Source organism: Suricata suricatta, chromosome 1 (assembly GCF_006229205.1).
Source record: "Suricata suricatta isolate VVHF042 chromosome 1, meerkat_22Aug2017_6uvM2_HiC, whole genome shotgun sequence".
NCBI lineage: Eukaryota > Metazoa > Chordata > Mammalia > Carnivora > Herpestidae > Suricata > Suricata suricatta.
This window is the reverse complement of record NC_043700.1, coordinates 49,764,219-49,785,720: the sequence shown is the minus strand read 5'-3', so window position 1 is coordinate 49,785,720 and position 21,502 is coordinate 49,764,219. Positions and strand designations below refer to the sequence as shown.

Sequence of the window (21,502 nt, the reverse complement as noted above, 5' to 3'; positions counted from 1 at the left end):
CTGGGTGGCTCAGTCGGTTAAGTGTCCGACTTCAGCTCAGGTCATGATCTCATGGTTTGTGGGTTCGAGCCCCACATCGGGCTCTGTGCTGACAGCTCGGAGCCTGGAGCCTGCTTCAGATTCTCTGTCTCCCTCTCTTTCTGTCCCTCCCCCCTCTCATGCTCTGTCTCTCTCAAAAATAAGAAAGCTTTTTAAAAAATGGTGGAGAGATATAATTTTTAATTGCCTAAAACACAAGCCAAAACCAAAATAAAACCTCAAAGTCTTGACATACAACTTTGTTTTGTTCACTATTTTTTTCATTTCAGTTATTATTTTATTTAAGCATTGTTAAAAAATTTATTTTATTATTTTTGTTTTTAGAGTGTGCAAGCAGGGGACAAGGGCAGAGGAGGCAGGGAAAGAGGGGGGAGAGAGAAAATCTTTTTTTTTTTAAGATTTTTTTTTAAATGCTTATTTATTTTTGAGAGAGAGAGAGAGAAACAGAGCCTAAGCAGGGGAAGGGCAGACAGAGAGGGAGACACAGAATCTGAAGCAGGTTCCAGGCTCTGAGCTGTCAGCACAGAGCCCAATGTGGGGCTCAAACCCATGACCTACGAGACCATGACCTGAGCCAAATTAGATGCTTAACCAACTGAGCCAACCAGGTGCCCCTGTTTTGTTCAGCCTTTTATTTATTTGTCTATTTATTTTTGAGAGAGAGCAAGCATGTGCATGCAGGTAGGGGAGGAGCAGAGGAGGAGGACAGAGGATCTGAAGCCAGCTCTACGCTGACGACATCAAGCCTAATGTGGGACACAAACTCAAAAACCAGGAGATCATGACCTGAGTTGAAGTTCGACAATCAACTGACTGAGCCACCCATGTGCCCCTTGCTCAGCATTTAAAAAATATTTCTGACCAAGATTCCTTTTTGGTGTAATAGCTTTTTTTTTTTTTTTTTTTTAAAGAAAGGCAGACTGCCACGTGCAGCGCCTCATTTGGATGTGTCTGGAGTCTTGGAAGCTTGACTACCCTACGTTCTCCTACAAATGGACCTTGAGAGCTTGTTTGGAGGTTCTAGCAAGGGAGCGCAGCTACTCGTATACCCTTGACCGAAGAACGGTCCTCCTCTATCAGGGATGGTCATCCTCTTTGACCGAGCGTGCAGCTTTGGGAGGGACGCACATGGAGCGATGAAGGAGGAAGGGGACACCCACCTAGCCAGCCAGAGCAGCCGAATCAACCCTGGCGATCAATGGGGTGACAGATGTCGCAGCCAGATCGCCCTCACAATCTGGTGTTAATAGCTTTAACATTGCTTGGTATTAGTGTCTATCAAAGAAACTCGAACTATGTTTCATTTCACATGTGGACTGTCAACTACTAAAGGTTACCAATTATCTTTCCTTTTTTAAGCATCAGATGACACAGGGCACAGTAGAATCAATGTGTCAGCCATAGTAATACTGTGGCTCTGTGTCAAAATGCCTTCAGTGGTAAGCTTTAGGCTCATGTGTAAGCAGGTAATAGAAGATTCAAGGAGGAATGAATGAATGAACTGACATTTTTTAAATGCCTATTTTGTGAAAGGTATGCTAGGAATTTTCACACGTGCACTACTTGAACCTCACTATAACCCAGTGTGGCAGAGATTAATTTTGCCTTTAACATTAGCAGAAACAGATTCAGAGAAGTCAGATGGCTAGTAGGTGGTATGGTGGAGATCCAAACTCAAATCTCCTAACTTCAGGTCTTAAACTTTTTCCTCTTAAGGCACATTGGAGACAGTGAGGAAGGGGCTGATGGCAGTGACAAAGGAAAGTCCCTAAAGTTTCTCAGAGTGTATTTTAAAATGTTGCATTTGGGTGTGGGACTTCTGGAATGGTAGAGTGAGGGTCTCTGTAGATCTCCTCTAAAAAGTCATGAAAACAGTGGCAAAAACAGTCAAAATTAATTACTTTTAAAACTCTGGGAATTAACAAACGGCTTAGGACAATCTGAGGAGTACTCATTCAAGACAAACTAATGAGGCTCTGAAAGAACAGCAGGATTTGTGGCGTTTTAACTTGGTCAGTGCCAACACCCTCTCCCCAGCTCTGCAGTATCACCAAACACCAGCAGCCTTGTAGACACTGGGGGGCGGACCAGGTTTGGACTCCTCAGCAAACACCAGCCCCAGAGCATGGTCACTATCTGATGTGTCTTACTGCTGGCTGGCAACGCCTCCTTCGCAGAGTGCTGTAGTTGTCTGACTTGACCCACAGATTTCTTGGGGGGAAAAAACCCTATCCCCCAGGGTGTTTGTCAGAAATGATGAACAGAAACTATTTAATATCACAGCTGCTTCAGGCTGCTGTAACAACTGGGGCAAATAAGTGCCTGGGAAAAATCATGAAAGGAAGATTTGGGGAATGGGATGTCCATGGGCAGCAGGGGATGCGCTGAGGTGGGGAGGGGGCTTCGTGAAGGTCTGACATATTCCTGGGAATTTAAAGTTTAATGCCTAGAAAGTGTCTGAGTTAGCCTCGGTCTTTCTCCTCTGGCTGAACCTGAGGCCCTGTACAAGCTGAAGGCTAAAGCTGAGTTGTAAACGCCCTGAGAGTTGAAGTCATGCCTAACACACACACAGGGCCCCCCAGCAAAGGGTGGAGGATCTAATTTCCAGATTTGCCATACTGTATTATCTAAAACATCAGTTTTCAAAAAAATCAAATTATAACACACATAAAGAAACAGGAATGTATGGCCCATACACAGGGGTAAAAAAAAGGCAGTCAAGAGAAATTGTCCCTTGGATGAGGAAGGACATATTGAGCTTACTAGACAAAGATTTTATATCATCTATCATAAATATGTTCCTAGCGCTAAAGAAAAATGCCTGAGGGGCACCTGGGTGGCTCAGTTGGTTAAGTGGCCAGCTTTGGCTCAGGTCATGATCTCACAGTTCATGGGTTCGCGCCCCGCATTGGGCTCTGTGCTGACAGCTAGCTTAGAACCTGGAGCCTGCTTCAGATTCTGTGTCTCCCTCTCTCTCTGACCCTCCCCACCTTGCACTGTCTCTGTCTTTCAAAAATAAATAAAAACCATAAAAAAAATTAAAAAAAAGAAAAATGCCTGAGAAGTTAAAGTATGATAACAATGCTATACCAAATGGACAATATTAGTAAAGAAATAAAAATTATAAAGAAGAACCAAATAGAAATCCTGAGTTGGAAGTATACTGAAATGAAAAAATGACTATAGGAAGTCAACAGTAGATGTAAGCTGGCAGAAGATTCAGTGAACTTGAAGATAGGTCAATTGAGATTATTAATTTTTGAGGAAAGGAAAGAAAAATTGAAGAAAATTTTAAATAATCCCCCCACCTGTGGAATACCACCAAATACACCAACATATGCATAATAGGAGTTCCAGAAGAAAGGAGAAAAAGGCAGAACAAATGTTTGGAGAATAAGGTCTAAAAACTTCTTGCGGTGCCAGTGTGGCTCAATCAGTTGAGTGTCCGACTTTGGCTGAGGTCATGGTCTTGCAGCTTGTGGGTTCAAGCCCTGCATCAGGCTCTGTGCTGACAGTTTGGAGCCTGGAGCCTGCTTCAGATTCTGTGTCTCCCTCTCTCTCTGCCCCTCCCCTGCTCATTCTCTCTCTCTCTCTCTCTGTCTCTCTCACTCTTTCTCCCTCTATCAAAAATAAACATTAACAAAATTTAAAAGGTCTCAAGTGTGATGAAAACATTATCTACACCCTAAAAGATCAAAAAACTCCAAGCGGGATAAATTCAAAGTGTTCCACACTAGGACACATCAATGTCAAACTGTCAAATGCCAAAGAAAAAGAGAATTGTAAAAGCAGCAAGAAAAATGTGATCCATTATGTACAAGGAACCCTCAGTGAAGATAGAGGCTGACTTATCAGAAACCATGAGGCCAGAAAGCAGGTATGACATATTCAAAGTGCTGCAAGATAGAGACCATTGCTTCAAAAATGAAGAGTGATGCTAGCAAAAAATGGCAGAGCGGGCAGCTCCAAACAGAAACATTGAAACATTGAAACAGAAACATTGAAAATGCAAGCAGAAACTTTTAAACCGACTTTGTCAGACTTCTCAGAAATAGTCAAAAGTTTCCAGCATACAAGCAAATGAAGAACCAAGGAAAAAGGGAACTTAAAAACAATCACAAAGCTTTCTGGCGTTTTTATTGGCTCTCACCCCATCCATTTCCTAGCTCATGGAGGGTAGCTCATGTTCTCAGTATGGCTCCAGAGGGAACACAGCAGTCTTTATTCACAAAGAATTGTATCTCTCTGTTCTAAATTGTCCAAGGGCTACCTGAAGGGCTTGTCTTTGTTATGTCTAACCTGGAAATCACTGTGGGAAGAAAGGTGGTGGGCATTCGTAGGAAAGAAACATAGATGAATGGACAACCTGCAGCCATGTGGGGGAAAAGATGATGGCTGAAGGAAACAACAGAGCACCAAAAGCCTCAGGGGAAAAAAAAAAATTCTTTGGAAATCCAGAGTATTCATAGGTACCTAGGTATACTGACGAATTCAGAAAGCCACATACTTGCCCAATGCAGGAAACCTGCTCAGTAAGGGCCTGAGAAGATCCCAAGATTTTGGTTCTGGCTGATCTTGAAGCTCTAAGAGAGCTGGAAGTGAAGGGTGAATGAAGCCTGACTGAGCACTGAAGGGATATTCTAGCACAAAGCCCATGTGCAAAGACTACAAAAGGATTTTTTCCCTTTGTCTTGAGTGGTTTTCTCTTTCTCTTTTCCCTCCTTCTTTTCCTCTCTCTCTTTTGGTTCCTGGCCTTCAAGGAAATCACTGTCAAACACTAGCTGAACACAAACTAAAACAACAGATACTTCAGAAACCATACATGAGAAAAAATACACACTTTACAAAATAGTTTAGAAAATGACTAAATAAGGCAAGGAATCATGGGTATCTACCCCCAAAACCAAGAGCACACTGTATACACTGTATGTTAGCTAACTTGACAATAAATTCTATTTTTAAAAAAAGGAAAATGACTGAAAAAATAGCTACAGCCTACAGCAAGCAATAAATACAAATTCTGAGGAGTGGGAAGAATCTAATTGCCAGAGAGCCAGAGAGTCATGTTATATTTTAAATGTCCAGATTTAAAATTACAAATGATGCAAAAAGAAACCCTAAAAAGTATGGTCTATTTATAGGAAAAAATTAACAGAAACTGTCCATGAGAAAACATGGACTTGGCTATTACTAGACAAAGACTTTAAATCAACTGTCTGAAATATGCTCAAAGAGCTAACAAAACAAAAGAAAAAAACAAAAAACTAAGGACAAAGAACTAAAGGAAACCAGGAGAACAATGTCTCAAAACCTAGACTATATCAATAGACAAAATTATAAAATAGTACCAAAAAGAAATTCTGAAACTGAATAGTACAATATCTGAAATAAGAAAAACTCACTGGATGGGTTTTAATTACAGATCTGAGCAGGCACAACTATAAGCAAATATGAAGACACGTCAACTAAAATTCCCTACTCTAGAAGAATAAAAAAAGAATAAAAAAAAATGAATAGAACTTATGCAGCCTGTGGGTACCAACGTATACATAATAATAGTAGTCCCAGAGAGAGAAGAGAAAAAGGGAACAGAAGAATATATAAAGAATTAATGGCCAATTTGTCAATAATACCTCAATACAAATGGAAAAAAACATAAACACAAAAAGAACCACATACACAAATATATTCAGGGCTGAAAACTCCCCAAACTTGATAAAAGACATGAAATCTACATATTTAAGAAGCTCAACAGGCTCCAAGAAGGATAAAGCCAACAAGACCCACGCTGAGACACATCATAATCAAACTGTCAAAGCCAGACAAGAGAGGGAATCTTGAAAACAGCCAAGAGAAAAGCAGCTTCTCAAATACAGGGATCCTACAAGATCCCACCAGAACAGATTTCTCATCAGAAACCATGGAGGCCAGAACGGAAGGCAATAACATTCTTAAAGTGCTAAAAGAAAACCAAACTCCCTACCAAGAACTCTACATCTAGCAATAAAATAAAAAACTGAGGAAGTTCATTGCTAGAAGGCTTGCTTTGCAAGAGAAACACAACAATGAATCTTTCAAGCTAAAATGAAAGGACACTAGACAGTAACTCAAAGCCATATGAAGATGCAACTCAGCAAAGATACTTACATAGGAAGGAATACAAGTTATTATTGTATTTTTTATCTGTAACTCCTCTTTTTATTTCCTATATAATTTAAAAGACAAATGGATAAAAATAATAATAAACCCAAGCTAATGGGCATATATAAGAATATACTTTGGGATAACATTATACAGGGAGTAGAACTACAGGAGAGCAAAGTTCCGTGTGCCACGACCACTGAAGCGAAGTTTGTACTCAAGCAGATGGTTATAAATTTAGGATGTTAACTGAACCTACCTGGTAACCAGTGAAATAAATTGTTTTAATATGCACAAAAAGAAATAAGAAGGGAATCACAATAGTAGACCATGAAGTGTCAATTATACACAAAGGAAGGCAAGTAATGAAGGAGAAGAATAAAAGAGGCATACGATAAACAGAACACAAATATCAACCTGGCAGAAATAAGCCATTCCTCTTCAGTAATTGCTTTAAATATAAATGAATTCTCCAATCAAAATACAGAGATTGGTAGCATGGATTAAAAAACATGATCCAACTATATATTGTCTACAAAAGATTCACTTTTGATTCAAAGATGTGAAGAGACTGAAAGCAAAAGGAAGAAAAAAGATTTTCCATATGAATAGTAACCCAGAGAGAGCCAAGGTGGACATAGTAAATCAGATGAAATAAACTTAAGAACAAAATCTCTTACAAGCGACAAAGCAGGACATTATAAACCGGAAAAAGAGTCAATCCATGAAGAAGATATAATAATTAAAACATATATTCACTTTGCACCAAAACCACAAAATATATGAAGCAAAAAAATGACATAACGGAAGAGAGAAATAGACAATTCTACAATATCGCCGAGGACTTCAATATCCCACTTTTGATAATGCATGGAACTAGACAGAAGATCGATGAGGAAACAAAGGATTTGAACAAAATGTAAAACAAATAAAGAATACTCTGCTCAACAACGTCAGGGTACACGTTCTCCTCCGTGCACATAAACATTCTTCAGGACATATCACCTGTTAGCCCACAAAATAAATCTCAATAAATTTTAAAAGACTGAAAGCCATCTAAGTATCTTTCCAACTACTACAGCATGAAGTTAGAAATCAATAACAGAAGAGAAATGGAAAATTTATAAACATGTGGACTTACATAACACAATTTTAAACAACCAATGGGTTAACGAAGAAATCACAGAGAAATTAGAGTAACAGCAGATGAATGAAAACAATAACACAATGTGGTAACACAGTGTATGGGGACCCAGTGAAAGCAGTGCTCAGATAGAAATTTATAGCAGTAAAAACCTACATTAAAAAAGAACAAAGATCTCAAATCAAAAACCTTAAAAATTTTTAGTGTCTTTTTTTTTTTGAGAGAGAGACAGAGCGCAAGCAGGAAGGGGCAGAGAGAGAGGGAGACAGAGAATCCAAAGCAAGCTCCAGGCTCTGAGTTGTCAGTACTGAGCCCGACGTGGGGCTCAAACCCACGAACTGCAAGATCATGACCTGAGCCAATGTGGGAGCTTAACCAACTGAGCCACTCTGGCGCCCCCAAAACTTTTAAATCAATAACTTTATACCTTAAGGAACTAGAAAAATAAGGGGAAACTAAACCAAAGCTAGCAGAAAGAAGAAAAAAATGAACAGTAGAGAGTAGACAAAATAGAAAATAAAGAGATAATAGAGAGCATCAATGAAACCAAAAGTTAGTTCTCTAAAAAGGTCAACAAAACTGTCTTTTTAGCTAGAATGACAACAGGAAAAGGAGAAGAGGATGCCTTTTCACTGTACCCAATTGAGATTACCAGCTGAGCACCTTTAAAGATCATGCTGATATGAATCTTCTAAATAAACCTATGAACTTGACAGAGTGTAGGCTATGAAGTGAGACTGTCACTCTGGGCCGGAGGACAGTTTCCAGGTGTAATAGAGAAAGTCTGGAGCAGGAACAGAAGACCTATATCCTAGCCTTATTAGTGGTGACCAAGGCTGTGTGTCCCTGAACAGGTCATTTAACTCTTCTGGATATTACCCTCCTAAGCTATAAAATTGGGTGGAGGATAAGGCCGCATTATAAGGCCTCTTGCAGATACAAGATTATCATGATCTTAGATAAGAAAATTAACATTTAAAATGGCTGTCCAATTTACTCAAAGCTTTTAATCTAACAGAGCAAAATCTAGGACATGTTCCACCCAACCTGTGATAGGCTCATAATAAGAACACATGTTACAAAATTTAACTTATACTAATTGTAACCTCTACCATCTTATAAATAACATTAACATAGAACCAAATCCTGGTCTCTTTCTGGAGGTGACCAAAACAACTACAAACAAAATGGCCCCCATCCCATGTAAGCAGTGTACCCACCTTTCACTTTCATTGTTGCCCAAAAATGTTCCAAACTGTGAGGCATATGCATGCTCAAAGAGCATGATGAGGAAATTCTCGTTAAATTCAAAAGAGCAAGGAAACTGACGAAGTATCTGCCACACACAGTCCAGGAATAGAAGAAATACAGGGGACTCCCACTTCTGCTTACTATTACAATAGGCTGACTGTGCGCAGCGTTGCTGGAATGGGTGACCAGCCTAAGACAGAAGATGGAAAGGGGAGAGTCATAGTTTACCGAGATCACGTTAAAGCACATCCTATTAACATATTTCACAGAGTTCCAACAAAACTTATTAAACAGAACATCATATAATTTGGATGGCTGCTATTTACTTTAATGATTTCTTGGCTAAAAACAATTTTCAGCACCTAAGGAAAACAATACAGCTTCCAAACATTTAACAAGGCCATGCAGTTAAGGCATAACCGTAAGAACAGCAACCATCCTTGGTGAACTTCATAAAATAAAATTTTCTAGGTCTCTGTAATTTGTAGCAAAGTCAAAGAACATAAGGTCTTCAGGTACAAAACAAAAGACAGCTATCAACTTTTATTTGTCCAAAGCACTGCAGACTGTTGTAAGCTATGCAAGCCCCATCGCTAAATGGAAATAAACATGGGGATCTCAGGGACAAACTCTGCCAGGTCATCCCTGATATTCAATTTTTAATTACAAATGGGAAAAAAGTTACTGTTGTGAAGAGACATTTATGAATACAATTAGAGATAAAAATTGTCCCTAGTTTCCCTCTTCTCTCAAAAAGAATTGGAATAGTCTGACATCTACTGACTAAAGGCAATTTAAGAATCATCTGGCTCTCTGGCCCACCCAGAACCTGAGTACTGACCTTATTCCAAAGGATACCCTTCTAGGTATTTCACAGACTTGCTTTGTCTTTGGTCCTTATACCACTTTCCAGGACAAAGATAATGACATCAGCATTTTCCAGTGGCTAATGGTATTCTGATACTCATTAAAATGGTAATATATAAGTAAGTAAATCACACTCATTTATTTGTTTGCTATGCATCATGAGAAATGTGGCTGAATAGATTTTTGCCAAATATCTGGGATGGTCTGATTTGAACAGAGATACAGATCAGTTGTCATACAAGGTAGACAAGGTATACACAACAGCATTAACATGTAACAAATCTGAATTTTAACTCCAAGGGCCAGAAAAGATTTTTCTCCAGAGATACTTCTGCTTTCAAAATATATCTAAACATCTGTTCTTAATCACAATTATTTGCTAAGTTATGCAGTGTATATACATTTATAAGTTAATCTCTGACTTGGAGGATTCCAATCTGTTTCATGAGAACTTTCTTTCAGGTGTCATTCAGCATTATGTGACAGCACTTCGTTGTGAGAAATTGAGCATAGTTCCCTGACCTCAAAGGAGTCACTTTATTTGGGTCTAGATTAGGAAACAAATCATGAAGACAATGGATCGATTTTATCTGTGAGGAAGGTTAAGTTTCCAAAGACTTCAGTTCAGGGCAGCAGCGACACTTAGCTACATCTTAAAGCACGAGAGGGATTCTAACTGGTTGGGCTAGAGGCTAGAGGGGAACCAGACATGCAAAAGGCAGCAAGTACTAAAGCACAGGTCTTATAACTACAAATCCCTGCACCCCTTTCCTGCCTGGTTTATGTTTTTTATCTCTAGCAAAATGAAGCTCTGCGAGGCAGAGAGAGGCTGTATTTTACACTCCGTTATCTTCCTCGTAGGTAACAAAATACAACTGCTAAGAGCTTGTGAAGGGAATAAAAAGCCAAATGAGCAATATAAGCAGAGACAGGTACCAAAATTGAGAGGCAGTATAGATTATAAACACTGAGAGGAAGACAGATTGTTTCCAGAAAATTAGACATATAATTTAAACATTTTACTCAATCAAAACTTCATACATTATACCCATCCTACAACTAGGATCACACCAATTATCAGCAGTTCCTGTGCACACCCAACAGCTTTTCTCACCTGCAGCCACTCTCTTTCTATCAGGGCCTCAAAACCACGGATGGTCCTGCTTCTCGGTTCCAAAATGATCTGAGCCAGGGAGGTAACCTGAAGTGTGGAATCAGTTCCTTCTGTTCCATGAATCAATATGGATGCCCCTTCCCTGATAGGAAAATCCAGAGTACAAATGGGATACTCCCAACACGGTCAATCAACTCTGTTAATAATGAACATTTATTGAGTACAGTATTTCAAATTCATGCATTCTGCTCTGTCCAGCAGGGTTTAGAGTCTAAATAAGGCAAATGAACAGAGCTTCTCTTGGGGAAAAAAAACAAAAACAACTATGAGTTCCAAATTTCACGTGGCAAGAACATCTTTAACTTACAACAAGTTTCACAAAACCTCTTAGTTGAATTTTTTTCCCCCATTACAAAACCCAAAAGCAGTCCTTGTCATGCACCATAAGCACTTACCTTTTCTGCCTATTAAGTTAATTAAAGCCTTTTCTCATCACACCTAGACACATACACACAATTTGCTGTATCTCTCTGACATGATTCTATCTTTCCACCATCAGCTGACTGTAAGGATGCCTTCATAAACTGTAATGTAACGAATCTAGGAAACAAGTCCCAAACCACACTTTTAGAAACATGAAAACAAGAAGAAACATAAAACCGTCAATCTAGAAAGTCAGTGGCATTGATACTATTATGCCATGATATTTAGGAGTCTGGGGCCCAATATTCTAAAGAGAGTGGAAGGAAACACCAAAACTAACAACATTTTTTCACCTCCCCTTCTTCCACCTCTTATATTGAAATGAGAGTGAATAAAATTTCCCAGGAGAGTCACCAGTTTGGTTACTATCAATTCTTTTCCCACATACATATATACTTTATGTACCTATAAAAAAAGGTAATTTCTTATTATTTCCACTTTTATTATAAACATTTTCCCATGTTTCTCTATCACCTTTAGAGATATTGTATTAATGGTTATAGAATATCCTATTAGATGATCAACTACAATTTAATGAGAGTTAGACATTTAGGTCTCTATCAATTTTTGTTAGACTGTAGATGACACACTTAGTTTTTTGTCTTTTGCGGAACTGAGAAAATAAGGCTCCCTGGTTAGGTTAATAACCTCATTCCTAGGATGAAATCTCAAAACTAGGGAGAAGAGTATGAGTAAATAGTTTAAGGTTTCTGATGTATGTTGAATCCATATATCTAAGTTATCTGTGGTGTATTTTAAATTTAATTCGACTAATTTAAGGTCTATTTTTACATTCTGAGCAGCTATAGGGGCAGGTTTTTATGGAGGTATAAGTAACAAGCCTAATATATATCAGAAAAGGGAACTCAAACATGGCAAAATAAACCAAAAGCTTCGACTCTTGTTAAGAATGTGGAAGTCCCTGTTTAAGGTGGCTCGCTGATTCTAAACAAAGGTGGAGATAACAAATACTCCTCCGTACCTAGGGTTCCCTTAACCTGCAGCATCTCATTATTATGGCTGCAGACTCAGACAACACAGTGAGAAATGTTTATTACAATTTATGGCTCGTAAGAAAACAGAAGCCTCTGTACTCATCATGCATGCTTCTTAATTTGGGTTAAAAAGAATCAGAGCCCTTAATATCAACATCTCGTCATTCTGAGGTATTGATTTGTCTGTCGCAGAACTTCTTTAACACCCATATTTTATTAAATAAATTAGCTTCACCTAAAACAAAAAACCAGTGACAGCCTGAGAATCTGGACACCAAGAATCTCTACCCATTCCTGGTTTTGTCACTAATTCACTACATGATCTTAAGCAACCCATCTATTATCAATTTCTCACTAACCACAAAAAAATTACATGTCTATTTCCCTAATTTGGAAGCATCAATAAAACAAATTACAGTTTCAAGGAAAAGTGTCATCCAACTACATGGCACCAATACTTACACCTACCTATTGTCGCAGAAGAATCCCCTTCTTAAAAAAGGCATTCTAAGCTTCTGCAACAACTTATACCAGTTCTCTGTTCAAGTCTTCTGCCTCAAGTCTCAAGGATTAGCAACCTTCAGCTGAGTGAATACACTAAAATCACTTCATATACTTTTTGTCACTGCCATCGGGTTTTCTCAACTTGAGATCCGGTTATAACTGCACATAGCAAGTAGTGTGTAATAAGATATTGGAAAGATTTGAAAGAATGGTTTTACTGTGTAACAAAATTACGTGTTTCCTTTCATTGATATTTCAAAAGTAAGAAGGGGACCCTAGTCCTCTGAGAATAAGAAAACTTCTTTTCATTCTTGTTCACAGTTTAAGCAATGGAAAATAGGTAGATTCACAATTCAAGGATTTTATAGGAAAAAAGAGTTCCTTTAGTACTTAAAAACGTCATGTCCTTGAAGACGTGTGCCTGTGGTTCATATTCGTTTGACAAACATTAATCACCAATTAAATGTCAGACTCTATGCACACACTTCATGATAGCTGAATGGCACTGACCACCTTATACGGTAACTTATGCAATGATCTGAACATAAAATAGAGACTAGACAAAAACTTTTAGCACAATATATAAACATATGTCTGGATAAAAGCAAAGTCTAGTTAGCATTGCGCGTCCCATTCTGGAACACTGAAATACACTCTACCTGTCGATACACTGAGCCGCTAGACAAGCAGTTGTAAGAATCTCTTTGATGTGAGTCAGCCAGTTAGAAGCCTCCAATTTACTGAGCCATCGGTCCATGTTATGTGTTTGGTCATTACAAGCTTCCACAAGTTTGATTAAGCTCTCCTGAAGAACGTGATACCTTTAAAAAACAAGAAGTAAAAAGAAAATAGAGACCAACACACCGATGATGAGAGAAACCAACCAAAACCTCAACCTCCAATATACCCAAGAGGAAAAGTAGCTCAAAATGGTATAAAAAATATCTACCTTACTATACAATAACTTGATGATTAAACCCTGAAAAATTAATATGTAAACATGGCAGCAAAGATGCTTAAAATGCCTGTCAGTAAACCATTTCTCACCTGAACAGATTAAACCCAGTTCATAGCTGAATTATCTGACTGGGGAGCGGGCCAAACACCGCATTTTGTAACAAGTCACAAACCTTTGTGACAAGTCACAATTGGCATCTGCAATCCTATTCCCATGGATCCAACACTAGATACCTGGTACCTAGAGCAGGGATGCCCACGGGCAGCCTCTACTTGTAAGCATAAACAAGGTGTAGGTGGAAGAAACAGGGTGTGAGAATAGAAGAGTGTGGGGGAAAATCAGTCTCTAGTCTTCTGACTCAAAAAATATATTTAACTGTGGTGTATCTGTTCAGTAAGTTTGGTGGCCACTCATCTACAAGGAGAGGAGCAGACCTCTCACCTTGCGGAGATGAAAATTCAGAGTTAACTTAAGAGAAAGCATGCTATCTGACCAAAAGTCACCTGTGGCCATCCAAGGTAAGTTTCCTGGTGATCTTATAAAACACAACAGGAGATCCAGCCGATTTCTGACGCTAAGTTAAGGTGTAGGTTCATCTGAGAACTTGTGATTTTTGCAGCTAAGGGCTCACCCATTCTAATTCGCTTCAAATAAGAGTCCACTATTGTCTCCAGAGTCTGTTACCTCTCAATGGACTTATGAATCCGCCTCCACTGGGGATAATGAGCTTCTTGTTCAAAGCCGCCGCCTTTGGCTCTAGCTTGCTGAGCTACATTTAAAGATCTTGTGTCAATGATGTAGCCACGTTTCCCTGGCCTGAGGGTAGCATTTATCAGCTTTTCATCTTCTTTGCACCTTCTCCCATTTGTGCCAGTGAGTGGCTGACCACTTCGCATGATTACCTAGAAGCATGATGCAGTTTAAAATTTAAGAGTAGCTGCTTTGAAAGTTTCTGAAAACAGAAACGAATTAGCTAGATTAAGAGTATCTCAAAAACAACTGTGTGGCACTCTGAAGGGGAATATGATCGTAAAACAAAGAAATATTTCCACATGTTTGCAATAGTTAATAACTATAAAACAAAAATAAGCCTTGCACTTTAACACAATTTTTCTTCCTACTATCTCAAAATACCTATGCATAATAAATTACAGTTGCTAAAGAGATCAAATATTTAAATTCATTTAGTCAGTAAATTGTTTACTGCACATGGCCCTGTAATAGAAATAATAATCATGGCCTATGTGCCAGTAAACTTCTGCTTCAACTACCTAAAAAGGGTTGGCAAGGTTAATCAAGAATTATAAAGAAGAGATGGGGTGCCTGGGTGGCTCTGTCAGTTGATTGCCTGACTCATGATTTTGGCCCAGTTCATGGTCCCAAAGTCATAGGATCAAGCCCCATGTCAGGCTCTGCGCTGAGCATGAAACCTACTTGGGATTCTCTCTCCCTCTCCCTCTCCCTCCTCCTCCTCCTCCTCCTCCTCCTCCTCCCCTGTCCCTCTCCCCAGCTCACAATTGCGCGCGTGCTCTCTCTCAAGTAAAATTAAAATAATAAAAAAAAAAAGAGGGGTGGCTGGGTGGCTCCATAGGTTGGACGACCAACTCTAGATTTTGGCTCAGGTCACCATCCCGGTGTTGTGGAATTAAGCCCTGAATCAGGCTCTGCACTGAGTGTGGAGCCTGCTTGGGATTCTCTCTCTCTCCTCTCTCTCTCTTTCTCTCTTCCCCACCCTCTCCCCTGCTCATGCTTTCTCTAAGATAAAAAGAAAGAAATAACTATAAAGAAAGAGGAAAAAAATTATAAAGAGAGAAGTCATCAATGGTAAAATAAAGTTTATGTACTATTCTTCCTGTTTGGGGAATCATTTTTAGTATCTTGAAAGCTGCTGGTCTATTATGTATTCTGTTACCCTCTTTCATCCTTTTCAGTATTTCAGGACCTAGAAACTTATTTCCAAAGATCATCAACTATATATTTTGAAAGGTTTGATTTTGAAACTTTTCTCAAGAAATCAAAATTATACAGATTTTAGAGATATTTCAATTTCTCCCCATAATATATGCTGTTATCTTAACTACCTTGAAATTTAACATGATCAAGAAAGGTCATCCAGAGGATGACAATGGCTAACTCCCAGACTGCGCTAACCATGTCAATGGACATACAGTACATTTAATATCCATTTTAAAAATGCTTTGTAATGAACGCTAACAAACAGAAATACTACTATGCAAATGAGATAGATGACCTGATGCCAAAGTAGCAAATGTTTTGGAAATCTTTTTACCCAAATATTCATGCTTGATTTATTATCCAGGAAAAAAAGGGCAATGTAATATGACCATAACTTATCCACTACTTTACTGGTGGTTTCAAAATGTGAAGCTAAGTTTACTGACTGAGAGAAAATAAGAGAACAGAAACAGACTTAGAAAATATTTAGGAAACATGCATACAGCAAACACAATTCAATTACTGATTCCTGTGTTTACTTAAGTTGTAACTAATAATGTGTCACTCTTCTCCCTTTTGAAAATAAAAATGCTCAGTTTACTTTTTAAGAGAAATTTAGTAAAAATAATTTAAAAAAAGAATTCTACCATTATTCTGGTCAGAGAAATTTATTTTTCTACCTGTGTTATTTTAAGTACCAAATAAACACTAGTTCCCTTAGTACTGAGTCCTTAAGATAAACCTATCTGGCTGTTCTAATTCTGAGCAGCATCATGAAAAGAATGCAAAGTCATATCCTAATTACAGAGGACACTCTACTCCTCATTCCCTAAAGTTTTAAAGGAGGAAGTCATAGCAAGGGAGACTAATCACATCAATGAACAAGTACACAGAAAGTGGCACGTTTCTAAGGAAAGATCACAAACCCAGTCTTTCAGCAGATGAAGCAGGAGCACCCTACACTTACCATTCCATTCTTTTTATGGTAATAGCTAAGTGCTGGGAAGCGTCCTCCCTGCCGGAATGTAGCCACCTTCCGAAGAGCTTCATCATCAATGGATTTGGGCACTATGACAATTGGCGGGTACGAAGGACAGACAGCAAATTCCTTATTGACATAGCTTAACCTCCATTCACTGGTCTGAAAAATAAAAAATACTTCAAAGCTAAGCAAGTATCTTGATGTTACAAAATAATCTGAAAGTTTTAAAGGACCTTAGGGATCAATTTTCATACAATGAAGAAGCCATCTCTGGGGAATTTATTATAAGGATACCTAACCCATACTTAAAGAAGTTCTATTTTTTAGAGTCAGTTTTCTACATTGCTAGGTATCCTCCATTCCTAGAAAGTGCTTCCTTGGACTGAGCAAATGTGGCTCTGTAACTTCCTCTACTGTGTTCACCATGGTTTCAGTACCAGTTCCCTAGTCACATGGCATCCTATTAAATACATGAAAGACAGCTGTTTCCCCCTTGCTCCCCTATTCTCCGAGTTAAATATATTAAGTGTATCTGTGATTATCAAGACCATCATGTCATTCATCCTTTTCTGGGTAGCATTTACTTTACTTTTGGTATTCTTAAGTATAGCAACAAAAAGACTGTAATATTCCACATAATGCTTAACCAGACAGATAACAACAGAGCTGCTACTACATCAAATCCCTTGCTCCTTTCTGTTATTTAAAAATATAGAAAGACTGGTAGTATCTTTCTTAAAACAATAACAACTTAGTAGTAAAAAAATTTATACTTAGGAATCAATGAAATAGTTTCTAACTCTATATACTAAGGACTAAAAGTATAGAATATAAAATTATAAATGATAACTTATTTTAAACATCAAAAATAAAAACCACTTGAAGGCTTAAAAAAATTTTTTATGGTTAAAAAAATAAAATTATGCATATGCAAATTTTGATACATTCCGATAAATCAGATTTGGCCTAACATACTGGCCATGAGTTGCAGTAGCAGGAAGATAAAATCGAAGTATGTTCAACATACTATAGGAAAAAAGAATTTTTTAAAAACTCCCTTTACAAGATACAATATTATTTTTTTAATTAAAAGTTTTACTTTTCTATGTTACTCTCTACCAATTTTAAATTTCTAAAAGATTTACCTGTTTCCTGCTCACCTCCATCTCATAATTCCCTTTCCCCAGAGGTAACCATTTTCAACCCTTATACCTTTTTATTTCTAGAGTTTACCTCCAGATTTCTAAATAACATATGATTATACTGTTACTTCTTGAATTTCCCTATTAGGCATTACTCATTGATTTCCTACTCAGGAGATCACCCATTGACCTGCAGTGACAATCACCCATCGACCTGCAATGCCACTTCTGGCATATATTAAGTTTCCATATTTTGAAGGCTCTCGATTCTGTCCTACTGGATATTGTAGTAAGTCCCACAGCTTTTAAAATAAACTGGATATTTAGTAGACTAAGTCTTCTCCTCTCTCTTTTTTGTTCTTCCAGAGTACCTGAGCTACTCTGTGCAACTTTTATCTAATTTCATGTAAAAATCCACTGTGGTTTATATAAGACTACATTGATTCTACAGATTCACTTAAGGACAATTACATCTTTAAAATATTCAATCTCCCTGTCCATGAGCATCATGTCTCTCGCTATTTTAAAGCTTACTTTTTTCAATAAAGTTGTAGAATTATCTCAATAAAAGCCTTGCCTATCTTTTCTTTGATATATTCCTTAGAAACATGATAGTTTTTGTTGCATTTTAGTTATGTTTTTCAAAATTGTGGTTGGTGTAGAGAAATGCTTAAAATCTCAAGATTCTTTCAGTTTCCTGTATAGACAAGCATATAAGCAACAATAACAGCCTTGCTTCTTTCATTTCAATCTTTGTATCTTTTATTTTTCCTTCTTGTCTTAATGAACCAGCAAGTAGTGGTGGTGGACATCCTTGTCTCAGTCTTGAACTTAAAGAATGATAAAAGATTTGTTTTTTTGTATGTTTTTGTTTGGGGTAGCTTTATCAGATTTATCAGGTTACATTTATCAGATTATATAAATTCCCTTCGAATCCAATTCTGCCAATTCTAAGAGCTTTTATCATGAATAAACTTTAGTTCTATCAATTTTTTTCTATTCTAATTTCATTACATCATATATGTGGTTTGTCTTTTCTCTCTGACTCATTTTGTGATATTCTCTTTGCCTTACAATTTAATAGCTGGGACGACAACATATCTAAGTAAAGGTTTCTTTTTCATTATCTTCTTGCATGGTGTTTGCTGGGACACTCTAAGAGGGTGTGACTTTTCATTGATTCTGGAGAGCTCTAAACCATTACCTATTTGAATTGTGCCTTTCTTCCATTTTCTCTATTCTTGAACTCCTATTTGATAAATATTGGATCTTTCTCCTTTTATCATTCATACACATATCTAACTTCTCTATCATTTCCCCCATCTTCCTGGTTGCTCTGCTCTGTGCTCTGAGCAATTACTTCAGATCTGTATTCTAGATCACTAATTCTCTTTGTTTCTAATCAGCTACTTAACTTTACGTTTTTTTCTCTTCTTTTTAACCAATTTTGAGATTTCATTATTGAAGGCTCTCGATTCTGTCCTACTGGATATTGTAGTAAGTCCCACAGCTTTTAAGATCCATTTAGAGTGCATGATTTCATGAGTCTTGACAGTTGTATATACCCATGAAACCACCAACACAATCAAGATAACAAACATTTCAATCATTTCCCACAAAAATCGCAGGTGTATTTTTGCAGTCCATCTCCTCTCCTCCACATCTTAACCTGGGAAATCACTAATCTGATGTCAGTCATTTTTGGTGTTTTATCTAAAAAAACCTTTGCCTAATCCAAGATCATAAAGATTTTCTCTCCTGTGTTTTCTTCAAGAAGTTTTATAGTTTTAGCTCTTATTCCATCCATCTATAAGTCTGCCCTTAAACCAATACCACATTCTCTTGACTACTATAACTTTATATTAAATTTTGAAATCAAATACTATAAATCATTTATTTTTTTGGCTATTCTAGTAGCTCTGCATATTAATATATATGTTAGGATAATGTTGTCAATCTATCAAAAACATCTATTGGAATTTTCATAGGAATTGCACTGAATCTATAAAGCAATCTGGAGACAACTGTGATCTTAATGAGAGGTCAGCAAACAATAGTCCACAAGCCAAATCCAGCCCACTGCCTGTTTTTATAAATAAAGTTTTACTGGAACATAGCACTACCCATTTGTTGACATATTAGCTATTGCTGTTTTTACACTACAACAGCACAGTGGTGTAGTTATAACAGAAACTACATATTTAGTAGTCTTTAAAGCCTAAAATATTTACTTCATGGTCCACTACATAAGTGGACATAAGTCAGCCCACTACTGATCTTAACCATATTGTCTTCTAATTCATGAATATGGTATATCTCTCCATTTATTTAGATATCCTTTAACTTCTCAGTAATGTTTGTGTTTTCCAGTGTACAGAATCTATACTCCTTTTCTTAAATTTATTCCCAAGTATTTTATTCATTTTCAGATTACTTGTTGCCAATACAATTAGTTTTGGTATATTTATATTGATCGCCCTTGCTAAAGTTGCTTATGAGTATTTTATTGATTTCTGATCTAATTTTTATTATTTCATTCTTTCTAGTTACTTTGCTTTTTCCCTTAGCCTAAGTTGGTGATTTTAGAACTTTTCTTCCTTTTTAATCTAAGCATTTAAAGCTACAAGTTTCTCTTTAAATTATAGCTGTATTCCCATACATTATGATGTTGCATTTCTATTATCACTCAGTTCAAAATATTTTCTAATCTCCCTTATGATTTCATTTTTTGATTCATAGATTATTTATAAGTATTCTGTTTAATTTAGAAATATTCAGGTTTTCTAAATACCTTAGTGTTATTAATTTGTTTAAAGAAATTTTTTTGACCTTTATTCATTTTTGAGAGAGAGAGAGAGAGAGAGAAAGAGAGAGAGAGAGAGAGAGAGAGAGAGAGAGAGAGAGAGAGAGAGACTGTGAATGAGGGAGAGGCAGTGAAATCTTGACCTGAGCTGAAGTCGGATACTTAACCAACTGAGCCACCCAGGTGCCCCTATTGATTTATAATTTAATTCCTTTGTGATAAGAGATTACACATGGTATGGTTTCAATCTTTTAATACTAAAATTTATTTAATGGCCTTGCATACAGGCTCTCCTAGGGAACATACCATGTGCTCTTGAATACTGTATATATTGTACAGAAGTTGGGAGTGGCATTCTATAAATATCAGATAGTGTTGTTCAGATCTTCCACATCTTGTTTTGTTGTTGTCTGGTTGTTTTGTTTTAGTCTAGCTGTTCTATTAACTGCTGAGAGGGCAGTGTTAATAATCTCATACAATGATCACAGAATTACTTATTTCCTCATAACTTCCACCAATTTTTGCTATGTGTATGTTATATATTAGGTATCTATCTATAGATAGATAGAGTTTTCTCTTCCAAAAACGTTATTATTATGGAATGACCCTCTTTATTTGATATTTTATGTTTTGGAATTTTTTTTAATCTAGAGTTAATGCAGCTACTTCTGCTTTTTGATCCATGGCATGTTTTCCCATCTACTTATTTATTTACAACCTATATGCCTTCATATTCAAAATACATCTCTTGTACATGGCGTACATTTGGATCTTTAATTAATTTTTTAATTCATTCTGACCATCTTTGTCATTCAGTTGGAGTGTTTAGCTCATTAATACTAAAAGAGTTGTTAATATGGCTGGAATTTAGGCTAGCATTTACTTTGTTTGTCCCTTCAGTTTTTATTGCTTTTTCTTTCCCACTTTCTGTTAGATTTAAATACTTCTTAGAATTGCATTTTAATGTAGGTATTAACTTTTAAAATTATACCTCTTCAAGTTTTTTAAAAAGGGATTGTTCTAGGACAGTGGTTCTCAACCAGGGGTGATTTTGCAAAGGAGTAACATTTGTCAATGTGTGAAGACAGCTAGAGGCGTGGGGGAAAAGAATTCCACCGGCATC

At 37.2% G+C, this 21,502-nt stretch overlaps 1 protein-coding gene across 1 annotated transcript in view; it reads right to left on the bottom strand.

Annotated features, from left to right (window-relative positions):
• The window catches only part of MTMR9 (myotubularin related protein 9), a 56,102-nt gene that overhangs the window by 10,524 nt on the left and 24,076 nt on the right, over nt 1-21,502 (bottom strand). The window contains exons 4-8 of the mRNA XM_029938636.1: nt 16,420-16,593; nt 14,181-14,398; nt 13,198-13,359; nt 10,557-10,698; nt 8,545-8,765 (exon numbers count right to left, since the gene is read on the bottom strand). Of these exons, the coding sequence (XP_029794496.1) occupies nt 8,545-8,765; nt 10,557-10,698; nt 13,198-13,359; nt 14,181-14,398; nt 16,420-16,593 (917 nt within the window). The remainder of the gene's footprint in view (nt 1-8,544; nt 8,766-10,556; nt 10,699-13,197; nt 13,360-14,180; nt 14,399-16,419; nt 16,594-21,502) is intronic.